This window comes from Nansenia antarctica (assembly GCF_963989245.1).
Source record: "Nansenia antarctica genome assembly, chromosome: 12".
NCBI lineage: Eukaryota > Metazoa > Chordata > Actinopteri > Argentiniformes > Microstomatidae > Nansenia > Nansenia antarctica.
This window is the reverse complement of record NC_137682.1, coordinates 16,342,279-16,366,840: the sequence shown is the minus strand read 5'-3', so window position 1 is coordinate 16,366,840 and position 24,562 is coordinate 16,342,279. Positions and strand designations below refer to the sequence as shown.

The following is a 24,562-nucleotide window of genomic DNA, read 5'->3' as shown; positions in this document are numbered from 1 at the left end:
CACTTGTCCTGACACGATGTATGTAAGTATGCTCAGGGCGCAAGATAGCCCCAAAATAGCCCATAATACTAAAAGGCGCCTCCTGTGGGCACAAACAGATACTGTACCCAATAATGAACAATAATGAACACATTCAAAAGTGCATATCTTTTGTTCTGGTGGGCCTAGAGACCATTTGGAGAGGCTGGAGCAGAGGATGCCTAGTAACCCTCAAAGTGTCAGACCTCTGGGAATAGGTGGGGCTGAATGGCAGCATGATGAGTAGAAGCGATTTTAGGCACATGATGCTCCTAACTTGCAAATGTAAATCCACTATAATAAATACTTGGGTGTCATAAATCATACTTATCTAGGAAAAATGTAAATTATACAATGTTTTCATTGATGTTTATTATTTTGAACTTGTATTCTCAATTGATTTTCCCATTTATCTAATTATAATCAAAGCTGTAAAGAAAAAACAGGCGATGAACAAGAATAGAAATGCAAGAACCAAACTAAGATTGCTTTTGTCACTATCTATGAAATACATCTCTCAAAAATGTCTGCAAATGCTGAATCACAAAACATGAACGGAATGTACACTGTTTTCACTGTCACTGTCGAAACACAGTATATGTCTGAAATAAAAGTTATTCTGAAATGACACTGATTACAATTGTGTGTGCATGGGCATGCCTGTCTACACAACACATGAAGCACAGAATTTGACAGTATGTGTACCTCAAATGTACTTTTTGCAGTTGCTGCATGCGGTCTGTACAGTGCAAGAAAATGTAAAAATGTTTACAATGTTGCACTTCAAAGGGTAAAGAGTGCAAGAGCAGACGGCTTCTCGCTGCGGGAAAGCCAGTGCAGACGTGTGTGAGTGAGTGAGTGAGTGAGTGTCAGTGTGAATGTGTGGATGTTTCTGTGTGTCTCTGTCTATGCGGGTCAAATCGACCCGAAGATCTTATGAAGGACATCCATTTGTTGGGGTATTGTAGCATGTGTACTCACTTTCTTTTTTTCCTTTTACATGTTTTTCATAGAAAATAAGCCACGGCCATGGAGTTTCAGATTAAACTAAATGTAAACTAAAGCTACTTTGAAAACACACATACTGAAAGATGACGAGTCAGTATGACAGAAACTGAACAACCAGAATGCTCTGAAATCACTGAGAAAGATAAAAACAAGTGAGGTGGAGCAGTGGAGGAGACGGGAAGCAGTGAGTGGAATAAATAAAAGGGACATTTGAAGTTCAAGGGCTGAAATAATAGTTCAATTCCTATTTCTTTATTTGGTTTGGGGGGACAATGTTGTGAGTAGTGACAGTAGCTCACTACACTGCTATATGGCAAAAACATAGTTAACTACTAAAAACACTATTAAGATTTTAAATGAGTTTAACTGCCACCATGGTGTAGCAAAATGTAGTTAAACTAATAGTTGAGCTACATGTAATGGAACTACTCCCCAACACTGTAAAGGGACATACAGTACATACATACATAACATACTAAATACTGTATGTAATTATCATCGGGCAGTCTCGCAACAAAAATAATAATGTATCACTTTCAATGATTTGGCTTTGGCCATTAGCCCCTCTAAAAAGGTCACAGACACCAATACCCCTGTGTGTCTGTGTGTAATTACAGGCTCAATATGAGTCTTATGGCTCCACGCTGGAGGAGAATGACCATGTTTATACAAAAGCTCAGTGTGAATCAGAAGGCTATGAATCTCATAGTCAGATATTACTGCTGGGGCTCTTGTTAACACCCTGCTGGTCTTCATTAAGTCAGCCACAGAGACGTTCCCTTTTTTTTTTTCATTGACTTATAAAAATAAAAAAAAGAGTCTCCAAAATACATTTTCCCCCGTGGTCAGAGCCAGACCAATACCTCATCTATATTAATGGAGCAGTTCTCATCCTGACAGGTCAAACTTTGCGGTGACGGTCCGGGCAGTGGACTAGGACAGTGCCAGTAGGCCTCTGGGTGTTCTGCCTGGACTGAAGTCTATTGATTTTCAGGTGTGATGTTTGATCAGTATGTTTTCCCTAGTGGCCTCGTGTCTAACAGATCTCATTGGAAAGAAACATGTGGTAATAAGTCAAATAAAAATAAAGAAATAAATACATAAAAAGAAGACGGAGGTGGATTGAGATGAACTGATAAATTGCATCTATACATACTGTATGATATTCACAATGACAAAAGACCACAATTCTACAGAACACTGACAAAAAAATACTTTATGTAACACCAAGGACCACTGACAACTTCAAATTAGATTTTTGGTACCAAGTACAAGCAGGATAAGCAGGATATAAAAAAAGACTGACAGACAGGATAGGTCACAGGATAGATGACTGTGCACTCACCTGTGACTGTGTGTGTAGAGAGTGACTCAAAGGGTCTCAAAGTCGTTTTTTTTCTTCTTCTACTGATCCTGGGTAGAGGGCCAGAGAGTCAGCTGGCGCTCCTGTGTAGCTGTATGCTCTCCGTTGTCCAGTCCCTGCCCTCTATGTTGATCTCTCACTCCCTCTCTCTATCGCCTCTCAGAGAGGTGAGGTTCGTGCAGGTCTGTAGTGCGGACACACAGGCACATATATTCACAGTGGACGCTAGTCCAGAAAGATGGAGCAACAGGAACTGATGATGAGTTTTTCACTGAAGCACGGCCCTGCCTACTACCTCTGATGTCATCATGTGCTCCTGCAAAAATAACAAGACTCCTCCTAATATAAGGTTTCACTGCAACAAAAAAGGGAGAAAAGGGGAAATGGGACCCCTTAACCTGAATATTTGGAGTTAGTGTGCGGTGATGACACTCACACTTGTTTAACATCATACACACATACTCACTCTTGCTTCACAGCTTAAGTCTTACAGCACTCTGCGCTCTATTTGTCTCCCTCCTTCTCACATTCTTCCTGACAATCCTTGTCAGGCTTAAAAAATCATGGTCGAACTTCAAATCCAACACCCCCCCACACACACACACCCCCTCCCAGACACTCACTATCAACAACTCTGTCCTCATTTCAACAAACCCTTTGAACTGTTTCTCTGTCTCTCAAAAACAAAATTGGATGTCCTACGTTCGGTCCTCCATCACACACTTTTGGGATATTGAGTGTTCAATGGTTTTGCTGCAACAATAGAGGGACTGTGAAGAAAGGGGTTGGTTTTATGTGTGTTTGTCCCACCAGAGTCGGTATCTTGTGGCCATCAAAGCACTTTTGGCAGCTACATGTATTTGGCTATGAGGACAATGTGGAGGTTTTACACAAAATGTTTGGGACTTGGGAAGAAAGTCAGACTTTGAAGCAAGAGATCTCGAGGGAAGGGTGGTGAATAGTTCTGAGTGTGGGAGAAGGGTTTTGATACTAGGACAGAGGTCTTTTCAGTTTCACTAGGCCTGTGTGTGTGTGTTCAGTGTCTCAAAGGTGGTCGTCTGTATAAGAGAGTGGGTATCTAAATAAATGATATCTGAATGCATAAGGACATGTGTTTGGAGGAAAAGGACCTTGAGGAGCTAAGAACACATACAGAGTATATCCTTGTCTGGAATCTATTCCCTGCTCCAACTATTCACTCAAAAGGTCCTTTATTTAGTTATTGTGTCATGTCCCTCAATATAAAGTAAATACAAGGGAGTTACAGTCAATATATTTGTTTTATTAGCCTATTAATGATTTGTTTTCTCTTTGTTGGTTTGGTCACTGTAGGTTCCAGATGTGAATCTGAATTTCACTTAGTTTCTAGTCCATAAAAGTATGTATGAGCTACAAGGAATCTATTGCCAATGTGGTATACCATTTTAAGTCTTTGATATGTCAAAACAGAAAGCAGAAATCCCTACTAGTCAGACTGAGTGATCCTCTATGAGTTCAAGACTGGATATTAATCTTGTTAGACATTCATCATGTAATGATTTATCTGGTGGAATGATCGTGCCTCTTCCCAGTTTTGAACGTCTTTCACAGGAAAGCAGCCTTGAAGCTTTGAAGAGCAATACATTTGTCCATCATACCTTTCAACATGCTTGTTAATGCAAGATAAACAATAGGTCTACACAGTTTCGAACATATACATACATTGCTTTCCAATAGAGAGGGAGAAGAGTAAATTAAATCTAGAGGCATAAATGAGTAGGCCTATAAGATTAAGTGGCACACAGCACTGTTTGTGTGGCTGAGACACGTCTGCCCTCTGCTGGCAAAGTAGGGTAATGGTAGAAGTGTGTAACACTCCATTAATATACAGATACACACTCGTGCAATCAAACCAAGAGACAGCCACATGTGTGGCCATAGTAGCCTATACTGGTAGCCTAAAGAAATATGGAGGACCAAGTCTGTCAAAATGAACAATAAATATATAGATACATAAATGAATGTATGAACAAACAAATGAATGAATACACACAGTGACACCATGGAGAATACAGTGAAGGAATACATACATAGATTACATTCAAAACCACTCTCAAAAAACATTTACAGGAGGCTGCAATCCGTAACTGGACCCTCTAAATCAAAAATCAGATTAAAAGACCCGAACTACCCACTGTACATACTTTGTGTTTTGTCCCCCGCCCCCACCTGTGGTGTATGTCCCCACCTGTCCTACCCGCTGTACATACCTAATGTTTTGTTATATTGTTCTTCCCATGATGGATGGATGTTTATCTTGTAGATAGTACTAGTTATTTGTCTGTATTATCTTGTAGATAGTACTAGTTTTTTTTGTCTGTCTTACATGTAACGATGAATTGAGAATCAAGGACCCCAATTGAAATAAGCCAGTGGCTTTCTTGGGTTTTTATCCTGTTAGTTGACCTTGTATGTAATATGTACTTTCATGTACCTACTCCTGCAAATCTTCTAATAAAGTTTTCAATCAATCAATCAATAGAATATTTCGTAGGCAATCAAAAGTAGGCTAATTGTTAGAGAGAACGCGAAAAGCAGCATTGGAAGTCTGAAATATAGATTTCACTACGTATAAACTACACATTTTACCATTTTACGATTTAGACAATTCGACACTCCACACCACGGGGTGACGCTAAGCATGATAGTTGGCGCTGTGTATGCCCACGCCGAAACACATTTTTACAGAAGAAGAATTTGAAGGACAGGCGCGGACTGATCACGTCAGATCTCTGGTCGTTATGGCAGCCCATGCTAGTGAGCTGGAAATTGCGAAGAAACATTTAACCGAAGCCATGGGTGATAATGTCAAACAGTGAGTATGAAACAGTCGGTTATTGTGATGTTGTCCCTCTGCATATGTTGTTAGGGTTTCCTAGTTTGCAAGGTGGTTAAAACGTGTAATGATGGGTAGCTGAAGCTAGCCTAGGCTAACGATGCGGCGCGCAATCCGTGAAGTGAGTAGCTACCCGGTGCATTTAACCCGTTACACCAGGAGCGTGAACAATTCGTGAGCTTAGAATGATAAGGTTCTATCTCCATTTTTGTCAAAATTTAGTTTTTTTTTTTACATAATCTGATCCATTAGGTGTTTATTAATGCCTGTGTGGTGTTGTTTTTTTTAAATGTTGACATTTTTGAGTTAGTAATTCATAAAATACAAAGGTTCCATCTCATAAAACATAAAGGAATGTAAAAACTTTGACGCTCAATATCTCTGAACTGCCCTAAACGGAGATAGAACCTTATCATTCTAAGCTCACGAAATGTGTCAATTCCACATCTGAATAGGCTTGTTATGTTTGACTTAAACATGTAACCTGAAGATTTCAGGCGAGGCTAGTGAACACTGAACAGGCTTAGGGCAAGTTGGTCTCAAGTTGGACAATGAAGTGAACATGGTTCTGACAACATGATGGCTATGAAATCCTCAATAAAACGTCCTATGATTAGCCTTTTATTTTATTTTATTATAAATAAGCACCACATAACACAACCATCAACATAACATATAACCTCAAGACCAGGCTTTCCTAATTCTAAATCCTTTGCAGAAAGTAGCTGCAAATTGAAATGGGGTGGAAATCCAAATGAGTGACGCTTCGGGACACCTGCCTTAAACCGATAAAATACCTTGCTTGTGGATAGTGCCCAAAAAAACAGAATTCAGTTTTTCCTTCAGGTTATCTTTAATTTTATTCAATGTTGCAAACTAGCATTGGCAAGAACTCTACAAAATAGTCCTTCTACCTGGTCAGGAACGACGACACACATAACAACAAACAACCATTTTAAGGGCAGCTTGCACCTTGAAGGTGCAGAAGTATAAGTAACTGCAGCCTCTTTCAATACCTAAATCAGGATCGGCAGCACCTCATTTGGTGTTTGCTCCAAGCACCAGCATGCCACGCGTCTAATCTGGATAAGGCCCGTGCTGAAGGCCAAGTTCTGTGAAACCGGTGAAGTGGGCGACACAGGAGAAGAACAACCCAAAAAGACCGGTTCATCACCCTTACAGCACTGAGGCTGAACCGTAGGCTGTCTTCTAGAGATTTGCAGGCAAGGTTTGCACTTTGCAGGACGTTATGGCATACAGATCTCTGATCAGACGGTCAGGAACAGACTGCACACAGCCAATCTCCGAGCTCATAAGGCTACCAGGAAGCCTGCAATGACTGCCCTTCACCGTCAGGCCCGTTATGCTGGTGTCGGCAACACCGACAATGGAACCTGAACATGTGAGGAAATATCATGTTCAGTGATGAGTCCAGGTTCTGTCTACGGAAGTTGGATGGCAGGGTCAAAGTATGGAAATGACGTGGAGAACCCAATGCTGATTGTTGCACTGATCGAGTAGCAGCTTTTGGTGGGGGCGGTATCTCCATCACTGGCAAAACAAGGCGTGTCATCATTGAGGCCATCTCAATGTAGTGAGATATCGGGATGAGATTCTGCAGCCAGTGGCGATCCCATATCTCCACAATCTGGGACCTAACTCCAATATCCTATATCCTATATCATCCAATACACCAAACAACTCAAAACAAGAGTCAATACATGAGAATACACTGTTTAGCATTGGCAGAGAATTTGGGCAAATTTTACTTGGGTGCTACCCACATAATCAGCTGTGCTGCTCATCCCACAAATGCATGATCCTTACAAGTTGGACATCATTGTAAAGGTAAATAAACAGGCTTTCTGAAGATATAAAATACAATGGCAATTAGCATTGTAACAACAGAGAAATAATCGACCAAACACAAATTTACAAACTCTTCCCCCAGTTTGTGTGGTATTTCATTCATTCATTCATTCAAACCTTTATTTATTCTCGAAAGGACAATTGAGGTCACCCTCATTTCCAATGTCGTCAAGACATACAGATTAATTCAACAAGTTAATAATAAACATTTATAAATCAAAGAATCAGTTTACACTGTAAACATAACACATAATCAAATATAAAGACATAGAGATTAAGTACAGAATAATGGGGGAAAAGACTAAAAACAATTGCAAACTGTTGCAGGCAGATCAGCAATTACATTTTTAAATCTCCCATAGGATATAGGTTGCATTAATCTTCAGCGTGAGCTGAAGATCATTCCAAGCAGCAGGGACATTATAACGAAAGGCTGACTTTCCAAGTTCAGTCTGTATGCGGGGAACCTCTAGTGTAAGCCAGTCATTTCAGCTGTCAAATAGGGTCCATAGTTCCAATATGATGTAAGATAACTTTCCGGTAATGGCCTTTAAGATAAATAGATACCAATGTTTATTTCGCCTATCGGCCAAAGAAGACCAACTTTCTCATATAAGCTGCAGTGGTGTGTATCATATCTGTCACTATTTGATAGATCTATTTATTCCACATATGGTCAGTTGATGGTTGTGTTAGCCTATAGTATGTAGTGATTAGTTAAAGATAATTCATAGGTCTTATTGAGGATTTCATAGCCATCATGTTGTCACCACCATGTTTTCAAGCTGTATAATTAGAATTGCACTTTGCCTGAATTCTAGTCTGAATTCTACTCTGGTTTGAGGTAGTCAACAGGCTTGTTTGACAACAGGAGTCTATAAACTCCGTCTCATGGATTTCACGCCTCATGTTGATTGATGTGGTGTTTATCTACTGCGGTCTTTGAATAAAACAGTTTTCCTTAATTTTACGTCTTTATAGTTATTGGGCGAATCTGAAACTATGGTTCAAACAGAAGATAAGCAAGGAAGAGTTCGACGTTGAAGCTCGTCGTCTTCTGGCTCAAGATAACGGTTGGTTTGACACTGCCCTGCTGAGTGCTGACACGGTCTGCAACTCAAACAGTTTTTTACTAAATCGAATTTAATGTCTTTGTTTCCCTCTCAGTTCATGTCCACAATGACTTTCTCCTGGCTATTCTCACGCGCTGTCAAGTCATTGTCTCAACACCAGGTATGTTCTCTCTCACACACACTCACACACACACACACACACACACACACACACACACACACACACACACACACACACAATCAAACTTGAACAGTGTTAACTCTGTTGACAATATTATTATCGGTACAGCAAATACAGTAATACTGTCTTGAGACACGACTGAGGCGTTTTACGTTGATGCACATTGCTGCACATTTACTACAGTGGTAAGTGATGAATGTAAGCATACGTAATTACACTTTTAAACCACTACCCCGTTGTGTTTTTCAGAGGGGGCAGGATCTTTGCAGTGGACTGGTGGCTCTGCCTCCAAGCCTGGCAAGCCCAAAGGAAAAAAGAAATTCTCCGCCAGACAGAAATTTGATGTGAGTTGCTATTCTGGCATTACTTGAAGCAACCCATGTTAAAACTTCTGATGATAAATGATTGTGGAAGACAAACCGTAGTCTAACCGTATAATTGTGTGTGTGCCTCCAGCATCGTTTCCAACCCCAGAACCCCCTGAGTGCGGCTCAGCCATTCAGCCCCAGAGAGGTGGGGAGTGAGGAGGAGGAGCTGCGTCTGAGCGCACACACCCTGCTGCTGCCTACCCGAGGCCAGCTGGAGGCCCGCATGATGGTGACGGCCTTCGAGCTGGGCCTGGACAATGTGACTGAGGATACTGTCAGCTCCATGGTCTGCGCTGTGGAGGTGTGTGTGTGTGTGTGTGTGTGTGTGTGTCTCATCAATAATCAATAATGTGATAAAATGTCAATAGTTCAATGACTGAGTCCTCAGTCCTCCTAACCCCACTTACCTGCCAAGTATCGAGTTCACACACCTGTGGTTCCCTTCTCCTACAGGTACACCTGAAGGATGTCCTGACGGCTGTTATATCCCGGAGGAAGGCTTACCGACTGCGAGACGGACATTTCCCCTATGCCTTTGGCACTGATATCACTCCACAGCCGTATCTGAAAAACAGCTTGGCTGCCTACCATAGTGTCACTGAATGGTAGGGCAGTATTTCGTGGCGCTGCTTCATGGCAAATAAATATATATATACATTTTAATATTCATCATATTTTGTGCCAAAATGCGCCAAATAACTTTGCTTTGAGAGTTCCAGTTTAAATCAGTTGCATCGGTGTGAGCCACAATTATGGTCAATGTGTCCTCAAAATGTGTGACAACTCTCCGGCCGCTGATAAGATGACTGTCATTGCTGCTAATGGCCGTAATACACAGAGCATCAGCGTTTTAATCACAATCAAATAATTAATTAAAATAAAGCATTAAAGTAAAATCAACCACTGCTACAAAAACGCATAGGGGAAACACTGGATAAGGTCAACTGGAGCTCTTATGAGTTGAACTAAATTAAATTTGATATGATAATAATACCACCGCTGTATATTCATAAATGATACCCAATATCATTATTCTAATGTATCTCCTGCATCAACATATTGGTAAATGTTTGAACCTCTGTAAGTACACTTTAATGGCTATTGATAGTTGACAAACACAATGTTTTATGTCTCCTCCTCGTCTCTCCTTGTCTCCTAGCCCCCCTTCAAGTGCATCTCTTCCTCCCGGTCCGCCCCCTCAGGTGTCTCCAGATGACGCTGATCAGCAGGCTGCTCTCCTATTGGCTTGTGCTGGAGACAGTCTCCCCGCTCCCCTCCCTCCCATCAGCATGTTTGATCTCCTGGAAGCACTGCAGGTGAGCAAAGAACAGTGATTTTGCCATGAGCTAGGTTTCCCTTTCCAAAAATGTAGTTCATTCTCACACCACGGAGATCCCCTTTGATTCAATGAATTCAATGAATTAATTCCATCACCCACCAAATCTTGTGCACAGGTTCACCGCGGTGTGATGCCCTCTCACACCATGTATGCACTGAACATGGAGCGCATTCTGTCACGACTATGGCACCCCAGCCACGAGGAGCTGGAACAGGACCATGTTCACCGCCAGCGCCTCGCAGGGAAGGAGGGCCTGCTCGTCTGCTGAGAGAGACACAGAGTGTCACGGTGCATGTGGAGCGCCTATTGGTCACTCTAGCCTGCCCTCAAGCAGACAGGATATAGCTGGTATGCAGACAGTCTACCAGTACTACTGTGCTGTAATGTTCAGGAAGGATGGTCTGTGTGGGCAAAGTCCCAGACTGAAGTTGTTATACTAACACACACACACACACACACACACACACACACACACACACACACACACACAAAGTAACACTTGACATTAAGGTTGGCTTTATTAAGGGTTAGGGTTAGTTGTTGTTGTGTGAACAACGTACATATTCTTAATGCGTTAATACAGCATTAACAGTGCAGCGACCAACAAGCTTTGGACATTCTCTTGTAGAATCATTCCTGAGATGCACATGGGTTCCTGTTCTCTCTACGTTGTCAGAGAAATGCATGCAGTATGCAGGACATGTATACAATTATGTATATGAGTTTGTACTATTTGTACTATTTTTTGTATATACTTTTTTTACACAATATTGTTTAAAATGTCCATTTTGGGTCATTGGCTTTGTGAATAAGTAAATAAAATAATTTACACTCTGTGCACGATTTGTAAGAAATTGATCCATACACATGGCCATTTGAATTTGCTGTTTTACATTACTGTATATTTTCAATTCCTTCAGTCAACAAACGTAGGGCTAAAGATTTAAATTCATGTTTGAGTTCTGGAGCATTACATTCTGGAATAGAAAGTTCGGCTGCTCTATAACGTGGATAATACAGGCTATTAACTCTGTGTACATTTTAATAAACTGGTTAATGTGTAGCACACTTCAGCTCCACCCCCGGGAAACCCAGTCGCCCGACGGTCAGCACATAAAACAGGACATATATTTTAGGCACACCCACTCGTCATAGACAACGTAGCTCCTCTTGAGAGCTCTCAGGCCATATTTGGCTCGCTAGCTGCTCATTTCCGACACGATGTCGTCCAATCGTCTGTCGCGCATAGCCACCAGGCGCTTACACTACACTGGAGTGACTCAATGGTCTGTCTGTCTGTCCCCATTTTACTGTCAACAAACATTGAATTAATATACTGTTCTCGCTGGCTTGAACCGTTAATCTATTTCGCCCATAATCTCAAAGTATTACCTATTAAAAATCCAAAATAATAATCATAGGCTAAAGATATTGTATACAGTATAAAGACAAATCAACTCAATGTATTTATTTTATTCAACATTTTATTTGTCGTTTATACAGTTTCTGAAGTGCTTAAAAGACAGGCATAAAAAGTATGATTAAGTATTAATTCAGGTCATAAAACGTATGTAACACTCGTATCACAAAATTGTAAAATGTTAAGAAAGTAAGGCAATTTTGTGTGAGTCCTAGTAGGCCTACACACCTGCGACTCGAGTCAGTCTTTGTGCGCAGGTGTGTCAACGGAGCAATGTCTTGTAGTGTGTTACATTGTACAACTCGTTCGCTGGTGAGAAAAACTCAGTGCTAGACTTGGTCTATATACAATACATTTTGCTACTGGACAAAGTCAAGACTCATAGGGCAAGCCAACAGGCTCTGGCACTATTGGCCGTGTGCCCGATCACTTTTATTCCACGAAGTTTCTTATCGTCGCCGTTCTGTCGGGGCGCAAGACTATCAGTATCACGCCCCTTAGAGCTGCGTTTGGTCCCCAACACAATGAAAATTGTCCCTCAGAGGCGCAACTTGTCCCATGGCTGTTTAATCAGAATCAGAACGCATGGAGCTGCTGCGTCAAAATGAGCTGGCACCCGCTGTTCACGTGATCCATGACCTTCTGTTTGAGCAGGGCCAGCTCGTCCCGCAGCACGTTGGCAGACGAGACCAACTCCGTGTGCTGGGTCTTCAGGTTCTTGACCCTGTCCTCCAGCCGAGAGATCCTCTCCAGCTTCCTTTTCCGGCATTTGGACGCGGCCACCCTGTTCCTCATGCGCTTCCTCTCGGCCTTGATGCGCTCCTGGCTCTCCATGTCGATGGGGGACATCGGAGGGGTGTCTCTGTCTCCGGACATCTCGGGCACCGTCTGGGGCTCCTCTTTGAACGCCTGTAGCCGTGCGCGCTGAGCCTGGGCTGACAACAGCTGAGCTTCGATATGGTTTTGTTGGGACGGGGGGACCGCCGTGGTGTAACTGTTGGGCGATGAGTGTCTGTCACCGGTAGGTGCCGACGCAGAGCTCACTACAGACCGATTGAAAGTGCCCAAGTTTGTATATTCCGGTGGCTCCGGACGCACCGTGCAGCTGTATGGAGGAATACTGTCCGACACAGACACAGACACGGGACCGGGGGCCATGGCGTTATTCGTCTGCGCGTCCGAGCTGCTGACATTGGGCATGTGCTGTTGGTAATGGAGCTCCGCCAGTGCTCGTACGAACCCCTCGGCGAACCCCTCTTGCTCGTCGGTGATGTTCTTGGGACAGAGGAACTGAGTCGGGGTGGGAGTCGTCAGCCCGTTGCAAGACTGGATGATCAGTCTCTCCAATTCCGGGGAGGCCAGTTTGAGTAGTCCCACATCGGGGGACGTCAGTATGTCAATGGCTTTAGCCCGCAAGTGAGGCTTCAAGTGTTTAGCGTCGTTGAGGTTCAGTGTCATCCTCTGTTTCATCGTTTTCGGGTTAAATCCATAGACGCTCACTCCGTCGTGGTGCTGAGAAATAGAAGAAGCATTTACCGATTCGTCATAGAATGTCGCTTCCATCTTGCTGGGCATCAATAGACGGGCCTTTTTTTATCTCGAAGTGGGTCGCTGATATAAAAGTCCGAACATCGAATATTCCAAATAGCAATAAACAATTTGTAGTGAAATGTTTGGCTATCCGACGAAACCAACCTTTTGATAATCTAGGATAGAATATTTCAGTCTTGAGTAATATGGACAGTTCTTTAAGTCCAATATGGAAACTTTTCTTCTTGATGGAAAAAATAAGAACGATAAAAGAAGAGACTTCCCCAATCGATGGGCGTCAATGTTTCAACGAGGGGAACAAATGATATTAATTTGAATAGCCTAAATAAATAAGACTTATTTTCTCCTCTCTTAGCAGACACTGTATGTATCCGACTCGATACAATGTTACTTTCCACTACTTCCAACGTGGAGACGAACTTTATCCACTTCTAAGCGGCTGCTATACTGAAAATAACAATGATGTCATTTGTAGAGCTTCCTATTGGTCTGAGATGATGTGATGGGCGTGACACGTCGTAATGACATGCAGGTTGCTTTGACAACGAGCCATATTCCCGCCTCCCGCAAGGGTTGATGGGATTAGGTAATGCAGAAACTGGAGCGGTGTACTCTGGGATTACGTATTGTTTTTGAATATCTTTTTTTTCAGCCTGCTGAATTTTGTTACCCTTCTATCTTAATCAGGCTGCACAGATTGCGTTTTAAACGACTTTTTTTTTTAGAAAATGTTCTTTCTTTCTTCGACTTGCTGATCTCCAAAGGAAAAAAACATAACCGTTTGTCATATCCTTGCCCTATTCAAGCTGTAAATACATAGTTTGGTCTTGTTAGGATTCGTGACATGTAATGAATTATTTTATGTGTGTGCGCGTGACTGTGTGCGTGTATGTGTGTCTGCAATATGACAACCCTAGGGTACATAAGGTTCAGAGATAGGAAATGTTAGAATAGGTATAGCATAGCATAGAGTACAGCACAGTGTGTTATTTGTATAGTATAGTATAGTGGATAGTGTACATAGCCTTTATTTATGTAAACCAGCTCTTTTCCCTTCTTGTTTTTAGTTTTTTTTTTCCTAGCACCAGGGGAGCCCCCCCTCCCAAATTTCGTTGTTTGGTACCTGTACTATATTAATGACAATAAAGACCATTCATTCATTCATATGAGAAGAGAACAGGTCTGGTGGAGTGCCTACACACTACCAAATGCACCTGTGGCCCATCGGTCTCGTTCTAAAGGCCTTCAGGCAGCCCCTGCAGCACTGATATTGACCCTCCTCCCTGCCCCTGCCATGAGGCTTGACTCTTGTCTGGTCCCCCCCTGTGTATTATTCAACACATTCTATTCAACACAACTATAAATAGGTTAAACATACCTCGCCGGCCACAGACGGGGTGAGTGTCAAGTCGACTGAGGTCAACTCTTAGAAGACATGCTTGTCCTCAGATTGCCTTCACTTGCAAAACAACAGCCATTTGGAGGTATGTGACACCTTCAGTCGGAATTCCAGATTGGAATATTTTGGAAAGTCTGGTCCTCCTGTCATGATAATACTAACAACAAATGGCTTCAACAACAGCCCTCAAATCCCACAAACATGCACACAAACACCAGACACACACACTTGAATTCTCTGTATGAAGCTTATGAGACACTTTTGAGGCTAATCATATCACAGCTACAACTGTGAATTAGTTTTAGAAGAAAGTACCTGGAGCTTCTTTTGTCAGACTTGAGACTGGTACATCAGCAGCCTATGGCCTGACTCCCCGAGAGAACACGCCATTTCTCCCCTGCACCTGTGTTTATAAAATGTTGAGGGAGATTTTCCCATCAAACTACCGGTGACCTGGCCATACTTCCTGTTTCTCTGTTCACGTTTCCTCTCTGCTGGCCCTATGGGTAACCTTTAGATAACACCACCTTCCTCCCCCTGGTTCACACAGCTGTTTCCACTGCATGGAGTTTTCAAAAGCAGGCCCGGCAGTGACAAGCTGTCCTTTGTTGCAAAGTGATGGACCCACAGCCTATTGAATACACGCCCTTCCTGTGTTTAGTCCAAACTATGGAGAGTGCACTTTGCATGTGTTGATCATTGACAGAAGAAAGTTGGATGACTTGCCCTGCGAGAGCGTGTGTGTGTGTGTGTGTGTGTGTGTGTGTGTGTGTGTGTGTGTGTGTGTGTGTGTGATTGTCTGTGTGTGATTCTGTGTGTGTGTGTGTGTGTGTGTGTGTGTGTGTGTGTGTGTGTGATTGTGTGTGTGTGTGTGTGTGTGTGTGTGTGTGTGATTGTGTGTGTGTGTTAGGTTTTTAAACATAATGTCCACAATGTTTGTTGAAGACCATCTGTTTCTTCCTGTCCTGCTGCTCTATGTTTTTCTCCACTATTCATTACTAAGAGCAGCCCACTCGGAACTTTGTGTTTATGTCTTCTAAGACAATAACATCAGAGTAAGATACTAGCTCTGAACGTTTTGTAGATAAAATGATATTGGCAAGGCCAATAGAGTAATCTACACTGTGTTTAATTTGATTCATTTGCCTATGTGGCTTTGAATGACCTGATTACCTTATCACTATTCTGAAATAGAGGCTGTGTTGGCCTATGCCATAAATCAAAACGTTTCTCCAGGAACAAAATATTCTGTCTTTGTCTTGGAACATTCAAGTTGAATGTATGGTGTGCCAATTAAGTGGCACATAATTGTGTGGTTGACATGTAATAGTTTACAGTAGTGTACCAACCCTTTTTAATTTATTTATTTTATTAATTTTGTCAAACTGGATCTAACTAGAATACTCTATTTTAGAACTGATCTTAAAGCAACTTAATTTGTTTTGTTTCATTCACACAAACGATGTTAATTTCCTTGTAAAAACGATCCTACAATAGCCCAGTTGGCAGAGGCGGTGGTCTATTTGCTGATATGCGATATCACAACGAACCCTTTTTGGTCGTTCACGCGTTCCGTTGTAAATCAAAGTACATTCGGTATTCTCAAGAGCTGATAAGGATTTCGTGGACGTGGACGTATCATTTTTGGAGCAAGTTATTAAGCGACGCAAGTTTGTAACCACTATTGGATTGCACCTGTGATTAAAACAAAGTCATGTTTCGCACAATGCATTGTGAAATCAAATAGAGTATGCAGACTATCTACCACAATAGTTCAACAATGTGTATCATCAGCATTCACATTCACTCACTGATCTTACAAATCGTGGCATACCAATATGCAGACTTTTATTTACGAAAATAGATATCACAATCTGTAAATAAGTATGTCACGTGTTTTATTTGGATTTTTACACAATAATCTTCATAAACCTTCCTACTACAATACCACAATAACCATCACAAAGAAATCTCTTATAAATTAACCTCTGCTGTCCCCTGCAGGCGTTCCAGATGGCTGAGCCTGCCCCAGTAGAGTGGTACTATGTGGGGGTGGACGTGGGCACAGCCAGTGTGAGGGCTGCTCTGGTCACCAAGGATGGACAGGTGAAGGGCACTGCGGAGGAGCCTATCAGCATCTGGGAGTCTCACTCTGATCACTATGTTCAGTCATCCACAGATATCTGGGAAAAGTGCTGCAGCACTGTTAGGGTAAGTGGTTCAAACCAGAGACATTTGTGATAGTCATCGATTTTTAATTTGTATTGTGGACGATAACTGATTCATACTATCTTGTAGAACAGGTATGGCCATAGTGTAAATAATCAATTTTAGCAGTTTGTTTTTAATTTAATTGTATTCATGACTTCTTTGCATAGTTTGTGAAAATTATAATGCTAACTCCGGCTATCAAAAGTGATAAAGGGTTCCGTTGACTTGGTTCTCTATTGTTTATGTGCAACAACATCCTCCTCGTCTCCCAGAGGGTGACCCAGGGAGTGCAGAAGAGCCAGGTCAGAGGGGTGGGCTTTGATGCTACCTGCTCTCTTGTAGTTCTGGACCAGCACTTTCAGCCGGTAGCGGTCAACCAGGATGGTGAGTGAGTGGGCCACTGTCGGTATAGAACAGTTTGCACTTTGCACATCAACACCAGGGCTGCGGTCAGTTCATATTTGAATGAATGAATGAATTAATGAATTAATGAATGAATGAATGAATGGTCTTTATTGTCATTAATACAGTACAGGTACCATACAACGAAATTTAGGAGGGGGGGCTCCCCTGGTGCTAGAAAAAAATACTGAAAACAAGAAGGGAAAAGAGCTGGTTTACATAAATAAAGGCTATATACACTATCCACTATACTATACTACTATACTATACAAATAAATATAAATATAAATATCCTAACATTTCCTATCTCTGAATCTTATGTACACAAGGGTTGTCATATTGCACATAGTATTATTGCACATTCATTTAAAGTGTCGCAGTTTGCAGGTTTTTGAAATGTTCACAGTTGTGTTTCAATATTGCACTTATGATCACAATCTAGTACTCAATCAATGAGCAAAATATTTGCTCTCACTAGTCTAATTACCCTTAAGGAAGTAAGAGGATGTCAAGGACAGCCACTATAGACTGCTGAGATACACCCACATTGTGTCCAAAAATGTCTCCTATACTCCCTGTTTCCCTGTAGGTGAGCAGGTGAGGAATGTGGTGATGTGGATGGACCATCGGGCTGCAGAGCAGGCAGCTCGCATTACTAGCACTGGCCACAGAGTCCTGAAGAGAGTGGGAGGGGTGATGTCTCCAGAGATGCAACCTCCCAAGCTCCTCTGGCTGAAAGAGGTGAGAGGTCACTGTGTCAATAGATGTTTTACTGCTGTGCTCCAGGTACTTTGGTTATGTGATACCATGTAGTTTGAATGGATGTTTTTTTTCTTATTATTAGAACCTGAGAGAGACCTGCTGGAAGGATGCAAGCCACTTTTTTGACCTCCCAGATTTCCTCTCTTGGAAGGCCACTGGCTCTTTGACGAGGTGAGCTTGAGCTTCTGAGGAATGTAGAAAGACGTGGTGGGTTTACTGAAGAGTGTTGACTGTAAGAGCTGTAGGGAAGTTATGTGTGTTATGTGTGTTATGTGTGTTATGTGTGTTTGTGTGTTTGTGTGTGTGTGTGTGTGTGTGTGTGTGCGTGTGTGCGTGTGTGCGTGCGCGCGTGCATGTGTGTGTGTGTTGTAATCAGTCATAACTCATTTTCTCCAGGTCCTTATGTACTCTGGTGTGTAAGTGGACCTACTCTGCCTCAGACGGGTGGGATGCCAGTTTCTGGAAAGCCATTGGCCTGGAGGACTTGCTGGAGAACAACAGTTCCAAAATAGGTCAGAGGAATTGCATCCATTATTGGTTATTACGGTTTTGTTATGGTTTCTCAATGGAAGTACTTATTTTGACTTCAGCTGCTGTGTTTCCCCACCCCCAGGCAGCCTCACCTGCTGTCCAGGGCACCCAGTGGGTGATGGCCTTACCCAGGAGGCTGCAGCTGAGATGGGGCTGGACAAGGACACAGCAGTGGGTGCCTCCCTCATCGATGCCCATGCTGGAGGCCTAGGTAGATACCCTGTCCCCCTCTAAGGGTCTCTGGTATTTTGTTCATCCAAATACTTTCGAGGACACCACTAGTGCTTCATATGGCAAAACAATCTATCCTTGAGCATTTTAATGAGGCACCTAGAGGACCAACTCTTATTTTCCTTTCAGTTCTGTGGAATCCATTGCAGCTGCAGTTCATCTCTTGGCTTAGAAACTAAACCTTGGCCATCTGGTTTTGTTCATGGAGTTAAACTGCTCATGAACTCTGGCTTCTGACCCCTGTTGTGACCTCTGCCTATCACACATTGTTGCCTCTGTCAGAGGTTAAAGCACTCTGTGCGTTTAACTGATGTTCATGTCATGGTGATGTGCACTCCAGGCCCTGCGCATTTCTGGCTCTCTCACCTCTCAAACTCAAACCAGCTTGGCAAACATTATTCCAGCAGTTAGTGTCAGTGCTGAATTCCAGCAGAGGTTGAAGACTGACTTCAAAGAGTCAATATTCTCAGTTAGACTAGGGTCTATTCTCTTACTTAAGTTAAAGATTTTGACTTTTCCTTATCAAATGTGTTCTTAGGAAACGTTGCAAAGGCCTAATGTCATTGCATATAAAACATATGCAGGTAGAAACACATTTGCCAACCAATCTTTTTCTGTTCCAGGTGTGATTGGTGCAGATGTGAGTGGATTCCACTTGCCCTGTGAGGATCAGCCAATCACCTCCCGGATGGCCATGATTTGTGGAACGTCTTCTTGTCACATGGCGGTCAGTTGTTTGTGTTACGTGAATCATGACCAATATGTTTTCTTCAAGCAAGCTTTCCTGTGTTTTCAGATCAGATGTGATCTGGTTTTATCCGGTTAACAATAGCAAAGATGTGGTTGATAGCTTGAGCACAATAAAAACCTTTCCCCTGTTTCCCCCCCTATTTCTGTTAAACCAACAAGGCAGTGTGTAATTACTGTAAGAAGTCTACACAATGCCTCTATAAACCCAAGGCTTCATGCATGTCTAATCCAAGACCACTCATTGTGATCCAAATTATACTATGCTCTAATCTGAGTACACATTATATCAAGTCATTAAGAGGCAAAATATAGAGAGATATATCATTTTAAATGGCATTTATCAGCAATCGTTCCACTATACTGGTGACCTTACACTGAGGGCTAGGTCCTGACTTGCCTTGACCTCTAGAAACCCATCCACAGTGGCTGGGTGGCAGTAGTCACATGTGCCTAGTGGGGATTTGGAGAGGGAGAGAGGGGCCCTCTTTCTTTTTCTCTCAGTTTTTTTTATAGACAGACTAAGGAGAGGCTAGCAGACATGGGGAGGTAGATGACACAGATGGCAAACATATATTTTCTTCTTCTTCTTCTTCTCTGCCCTGCTTTGTTTCAGATCAGCCAGCAGCCCCTGTTTGTCCCAGGGGTGTGGGGACCCTACCTGTCTGCCATGGTGCCTAAACTGTGGCTCAACGAGGGGGGGCAGAGTGCCACAGGGCGACTGGTCAGTTTTACCTATGCCTCTTACTGGGAATTCACACATCTGCTCATTTCATCTCGAGACAATCGCAGTCTCCACTTAGCGGTGTTCCTTCCGGGTGACACAATCTAGGTGTTAGCCAATCCAGTAGCTAGCTACCTAGTGTGACACTCGATTCGGTACGAGGTTGCAAAGAAAAAAGGGAAATAAATATGAATTGTGGCTGGAAGTACTGGTAGTCAGTTATATACTTACTGTAGATACACTGAAGACACAACAGGCACGTCTTTAGTAGTCGTTCATCCCTGATCCTATATTATTTCCCCCCCAGATTGACCACGTGGTGAAGGGCCATGCAGCCTACTCACAGCTGCAGGAGCAGGCAGAGAAAAGGTCAGCTGTGTGTCCATAGCATCTCCCTACTGTTGAAGGCTTGTGTTAGAATTGGAGTTCCATTAGTATAGCAGGACTAATTCAGCACTCCAAGCTGCTCTGTGTATAAACCTGAGCGACTTGAGCACTTCTCTAGTAGTTTTTAACTCTCCAGTTATGTTATACTGTAGGGGCCACCCTGAAAGAGTTGATGTTGTTGTGACGACTAACATTAAGGCTGTCTGGTGTCTCAAATGTATACCAGACTGTTTATAAGCCAGCCCCAGATGTATCATTTCCTGGATGTTTCTTGGCCACCTCCACTCGATTCTTCTTTGCTTATGGAAATTCGCACACACTCAACCCACTGACCTAGGAAAGATACGGAGCCGTGCTTTCTCGATTCACTTAACCTGTCCTGTATGAATGAAAGCCGTGGCAATAGAAAGCAAGTGTTTCTGGCTTGTACTTTTTTGTTGTTGCCATATTTCATGGACAATAAGTAGAGTAGACACACTATCACCAACTCTTCTGCTACCTATCCCTATTTCGCAGTGGGAAGAATGTCTACTGTTACCTGAACGATCACCTGAGCTCCATGGTCAAAGACCGGTCTTCAGTGGAGCTGCTGGGTGCCAGCCTGCATGTGTGGCCTGACTTTCATGGGAACCGCTCCCCCCTGGCGGATCCCAATCTGAAAGGCATGGTGAGAGGAGAGGACCCCCGTCCTTTGACTAGCCATATCCAGCTATCACGGCCAATGGAAAATATACTGTTATGATGATGCCGATGTTAGCTACACTGCCCATGTTGCTTCTCCTTTCACTGTTGTGCTAAGTATATACTTTCACTAGCGTTGGCCATATCATTACTTGCTGCATTGTATCAACCATTATTCAGCATTTCACTTGCATTTTTGCACACAAAAAAACACCCCAGCACAGGAAATGTTGTGTTTCATTTAAGGCTCATTTAGTACTACGCAAAAAAGTGAAAGTGTGATTTAGGCCAGGAATAGGCTTACTCTGTATCTGGGAAACCGACCTATAATGTCTAAATTTGAGTATATTTTGGAACCTCACCCCTGTTCTCTCTCTCTATTTCTCTCTCTGTGTGTACAGGTGGTTGGATTGTCATTATCCCAAACCTTGGACGACCTGGCCCTCCTGTATCTTGCCACTGTACAAGCCCTCGCTGTGAGTTTGATTTGACTATGGCTGCCTACATTATCCTGGCATAGATTATCTTGCAATGTTAACAGGTTATTGTTGTTTTCATCCAGTAAACCTCTCCCACCTCTGCCACTTCCTCCTCTTTCAGCTGGGCACCAGGCATATCCTGGAGGCCATGAGGGAGACAGGACATGACATCACAACCCTCTTCCTGTGCGGGGGGTTGAGTAAGAATCCCCTCTTTGTGCAGGCTCATGCCAATGCAACAGGTGGGTATTGTTGGGGCTTAGGGCATACAGTGGAAGTTGATCCATTGTGTTTATTTACATGTCCTAGATGTTTTGCATGGGCCGTGTCACTCATTGACCATCAAACTCCCATTCATTTCTTATTCAAAAAATATTTTTATGTGAATGGAATACGATAGGGAGGCAAAGTTTGCTGGTGGCACATTACTGCATTACTGTCTCCAGGTCTGCCAGTGGTCCTTCCTGCCCAGACAGAGGCTGTGCTGGTGGGAGCTGCGGTCCTGGGTGCCTGTGCCTCCCGAGACTACAGCTCTATTCAAGTGGGGTTACTATAAACACGCACGCATGCACGCACCCACGCACCCACGCACACACGCACGCACGCACGCACGCACGCACGCACACACACACACACACACACACACACACACACACACACACACACACACACACACTGTACTCTCACTACTGATTCCATGCTACCATCTACTGGAGAGAAAGTATAAAAGGAGCAATGCACAGATATTTTAGCTTTGTCTCAAGGAGGAGATTAGTGAGTGTGTCTGGTAAAGTGACAGGGAGATGGATATCTGTTACCCCCTGGGCTGTTGCTAGTGCCAGTTCGCAGTTGGTTCAACTTGCAAACCTTCTAAGAACTGGTTTGCTTTTAGAGAGCCACGTCATTACCTAACTGTATACGTCTTTGCTTTCCCAGCAATGCGCCAACTTCAAGCACAACAACAACAATATTTATGCATATTTGTGCTGCTTGTCGCGATTGCTGTATATGGCGAGAAGAAAGGTAATTAGGTTCAAGAAGAAAGGTCACACATGTTGATTATTATTAACACTGAACATAAGATGTTTATGTTAGCCTTTGTTGTAAGCTAACTTGCTAGGTTGATATAGCCAGCTACCTAGCATCAACTATGCTGGTATAGAATACATTGCAGTAAAAGAAATCTAATAAATTAATGATACACCGATTTCTTGGTCTTGGTTGGTCACGATAATCCCGCCCCCAGCACCTGACGTAAGCGGTTCTTTGTTGTAGACCAGCCAAGTGTTGGTGCCATTCTGGAACACGTTTTCCTTTCCTTTTCCTTCCAGAGCTGGTTCTTTTGCTGTCGTAACGCAGAGATTAGGCCCTGGCTCCGAACCGACCCTCAAAATGCCACGGTGGAAAAGGGGTGTGAGTGGAGAGAGAGGGCTCTCTGGGGCCTGTTGTTCAGTGGTATTTCACCAGCATATCCCAGGCCACTGGGGAATGGCCAACCCTTTAAGCCAGACATGCTAAAAATAAGAATATGCGTTATTGTTTGGACTTGCTTGCACCTGTCCACTCATTTTTGAGTCATAACAGTCAAAGCAGTTGGTGGAGGTTTTGAGCCAGAGTAGACAGGGCAGTGAACTGCTGAATTTCTGTAGATTTAAACAGGAAAGCGGCATTGCGCAACAAATGTCAAACATTGAGGAGATAGTGAGCACACATGGTCTCTGCATGTATCTGGGTCATGGGTGTTCTCAACCTGAATGTGTATGTTTTATTGAGCATTTTGTAATGTTTTAGGAGGCGATGGAGAAAATGGCTAAAGTGGGAAAAGTTGTTCAGCCAGAACATGAACTTCAGAGGTGAGAACGATACTTTTTTTTGTATCAGCATTAGTAATGCTATGAGCTAGAGGTACCTGCGCTGATATAGCATGACCAATGAATGATGGACAATCACCTATTATATGGGTAACAAAGATATCTTCTTCATAAAGTATTCTATATCAGGAACTGTCTCCCCTCAGCTTTTACAGGAAGAAGTCCAACGTGTTCCTGCGCCTCTACGTCCACCAGAGGGAGTACATGGCCCTTATGAAGGAGTGATGGCCACCATTATATTCTTCTCCATTACTTTTTGAAGGCGGAGAACAGAGAAAAGGCTCATCCCAAGAGATCCCAAAACGGAGGTTGCTGTGTGGAGGGGGGTTGGAGGATTACATACCCACTGTTGTACACACTCCCCAATCCCCCCGGATATCAGACATTCACAACCCTTGCTAGGTTGCAAGATACCAGCCTAAAATCTGACACAGGTTCTGGACTCTGAACTCAAGTATGTGCCACAAACACACAGCAATGGCATTTGCTAACTTCAGATGTGACATTGGTGAAGATGCACTATCATGCAATACTCCAAACTTGACCTGCAGTCCTGGTCTTAAGACACGTAATTCTGACTGTATCTTTGGCAGCACAAAGAAAAGTTGAAAAGTTGGTACAGATGAAAAATGTTTTCTAATTTGTGAATACATTTTCTAATTAAATTAATCAATTGATATTGACCTTGTGCTTTTGTTACTATGTTTCTTCCCTTTCACACCTACAGTACATCCTCTCTCTCTGCCTATTCTCTTAATCTCCCCCATCATCATACTCACTTTCTCTTTCTATCATACTCTCTCTATCCCTCACCCCTTGCTCTCTATCTATCTTTCTCTCTCTCCCTACATTCTCCTGTCTCACGCTGGCTGTTGAGGAATGTCTGTTCCCAATAATGTACGGTACAGGATCAAAGGCGGTAATATCAGCTGGTGTTGTCCTGGGAAGAGGAATGCTAAATCCCACATAGCTGAGTTAACAGCCGGCCTCAGACGACAGGCCTTGTTTTTTTCAATTCCGTGATTTGTTCAGTGTAAATTGTAATGTGCGATGTCCATTTTAAATAAATGTG

General features: G+C 42.9%; 4 protein-coding genes across 5 annotated transcripts in view; 2 read left to right on the top strand and 2 right to left on the bottom strand.

Annotated features, from left to right (window-relative positions):
- Positions 1 to 24,562, bottom strand: part of LOC308168425 (uncharacterized protein) — a 218,669-nt gene that overhangs the window by 29,264 nt on the left and 164,843 nt on the right. The window lies entirely within an intron of this gene.
- tada1 (transcriptional adaptor 1) lies at positions 5,170 to 10,362 on the top strand (the record flags this gene model as incomplete). 2 transcript variants are annotated; one of them, XM_080542920.1, is made up of 8 exons in its annotated part: positions 5,170 to 5,243; positions 8,115 to 8,206; positions 8,301 to 8,366; positions 8,637 to 8,731; positions 8,844 to 9,056; positions 9,209 to 9,360; positions 9,927 to 10,071; positions 10,210 to 10,362. In XM_080542920.1, 8 exons carry the CDS (start codon positions 5,170 to 5,172, stop codon positions 10,360 to 10,362), a joined length of 990 nt encoding a protein of 329 aa, XP_080399046.1. The 2 variants fall into 2 exon arrangements, with proteins under 2 accessions (XP_080399046.1, XP_080399045.1); XM_080542919.1 differs by having other exon boundaries at positions 9,915 to 10,071.
- LOC308168379 (transcription factor Jun-like) lies at positions 11,610 to 13,528 on the bottom strand. The gene has a single exon (XM_080542949.1). The coding sequence runs from the start codon at positions 13,087 to 13,089 to the stop codon at positions 12,091 to 12,093; it is 999 nt and encodes a 332-aa protein (XP_080399075.1). The 5' UTR covers positions 13,090 to 13,528; the 3' UTR covers positions 11,610 to 12,090.
- Positions 16,075 to 24,201, top strand: fggy (FGGY carbohydrate kinase domain containing). Its single transcript, XM_080543393.1, has 16 exons — positions 16,075 to 16,117; positions 16,469 to 16,675; positions 16,948 to 17,059; positions 17,667 to 17,818; positions 17,922 to 18,010; positions 18,236 to 18,351; positions 18,453 to 18,581; positions 19,225 to 19,328; positions 19,965 to 20,072; positions 20,380 to 20,441; positions 20,976 to 21,126; positions 21,542 to 21,616; positions 21,741 to 21,861; positions 22,066 to 22,160; positions 23,411 to 23,472; positions 23,637 to 24,201. Exons 2-16 carry the CDS (start codon positions 16,478 to 16,480, stop codon positions 23,713 to 23,715), a joined length of 1,653 nt encoding a protein of 550 aa, XP_080399519.1. The 5' UTR covers positions 16,075 to 16,117; positions 16,469 to 16,477; the 3' UTR covers positions 23,716 to 24,201.

What these genes read in the sequence shown, in the direction of transcription:
- LOC308168379 (XM_080542949.1), bottom strand. Translation starts at nt 13,089, where the DNA reads ATGCCCAGCAAGATGGAAGCGACATTCTATGACGAATCGGTAAATGCT.
- fggy (XM_080543393.1), top strand. Translation starts at nt 16,478, where the DNA reads ATGGCTGAGCCTGCCCCAGTAGAGTGGTACTATGTGGGGGTGGACGTG. An exon ending in GGTAGCGGTCAACCAGGATG is followed by an intron (nt 17,060 to 17,666) that starts GTGAGTGAGTGG and finishes GTTTCCCTGTAG; the next exon opens with GTGAGCAGGTGAGGAATGTG. An exon ending in CAGGAGCAGGCAGAGAAAAG is followed by an intron (nt 20,442 to 20,975) that starts GTCAGCTGTGTG and finishes CCTATTTCGCAG; the next exon opens with TGGGAAGAATGTCTACTGTT.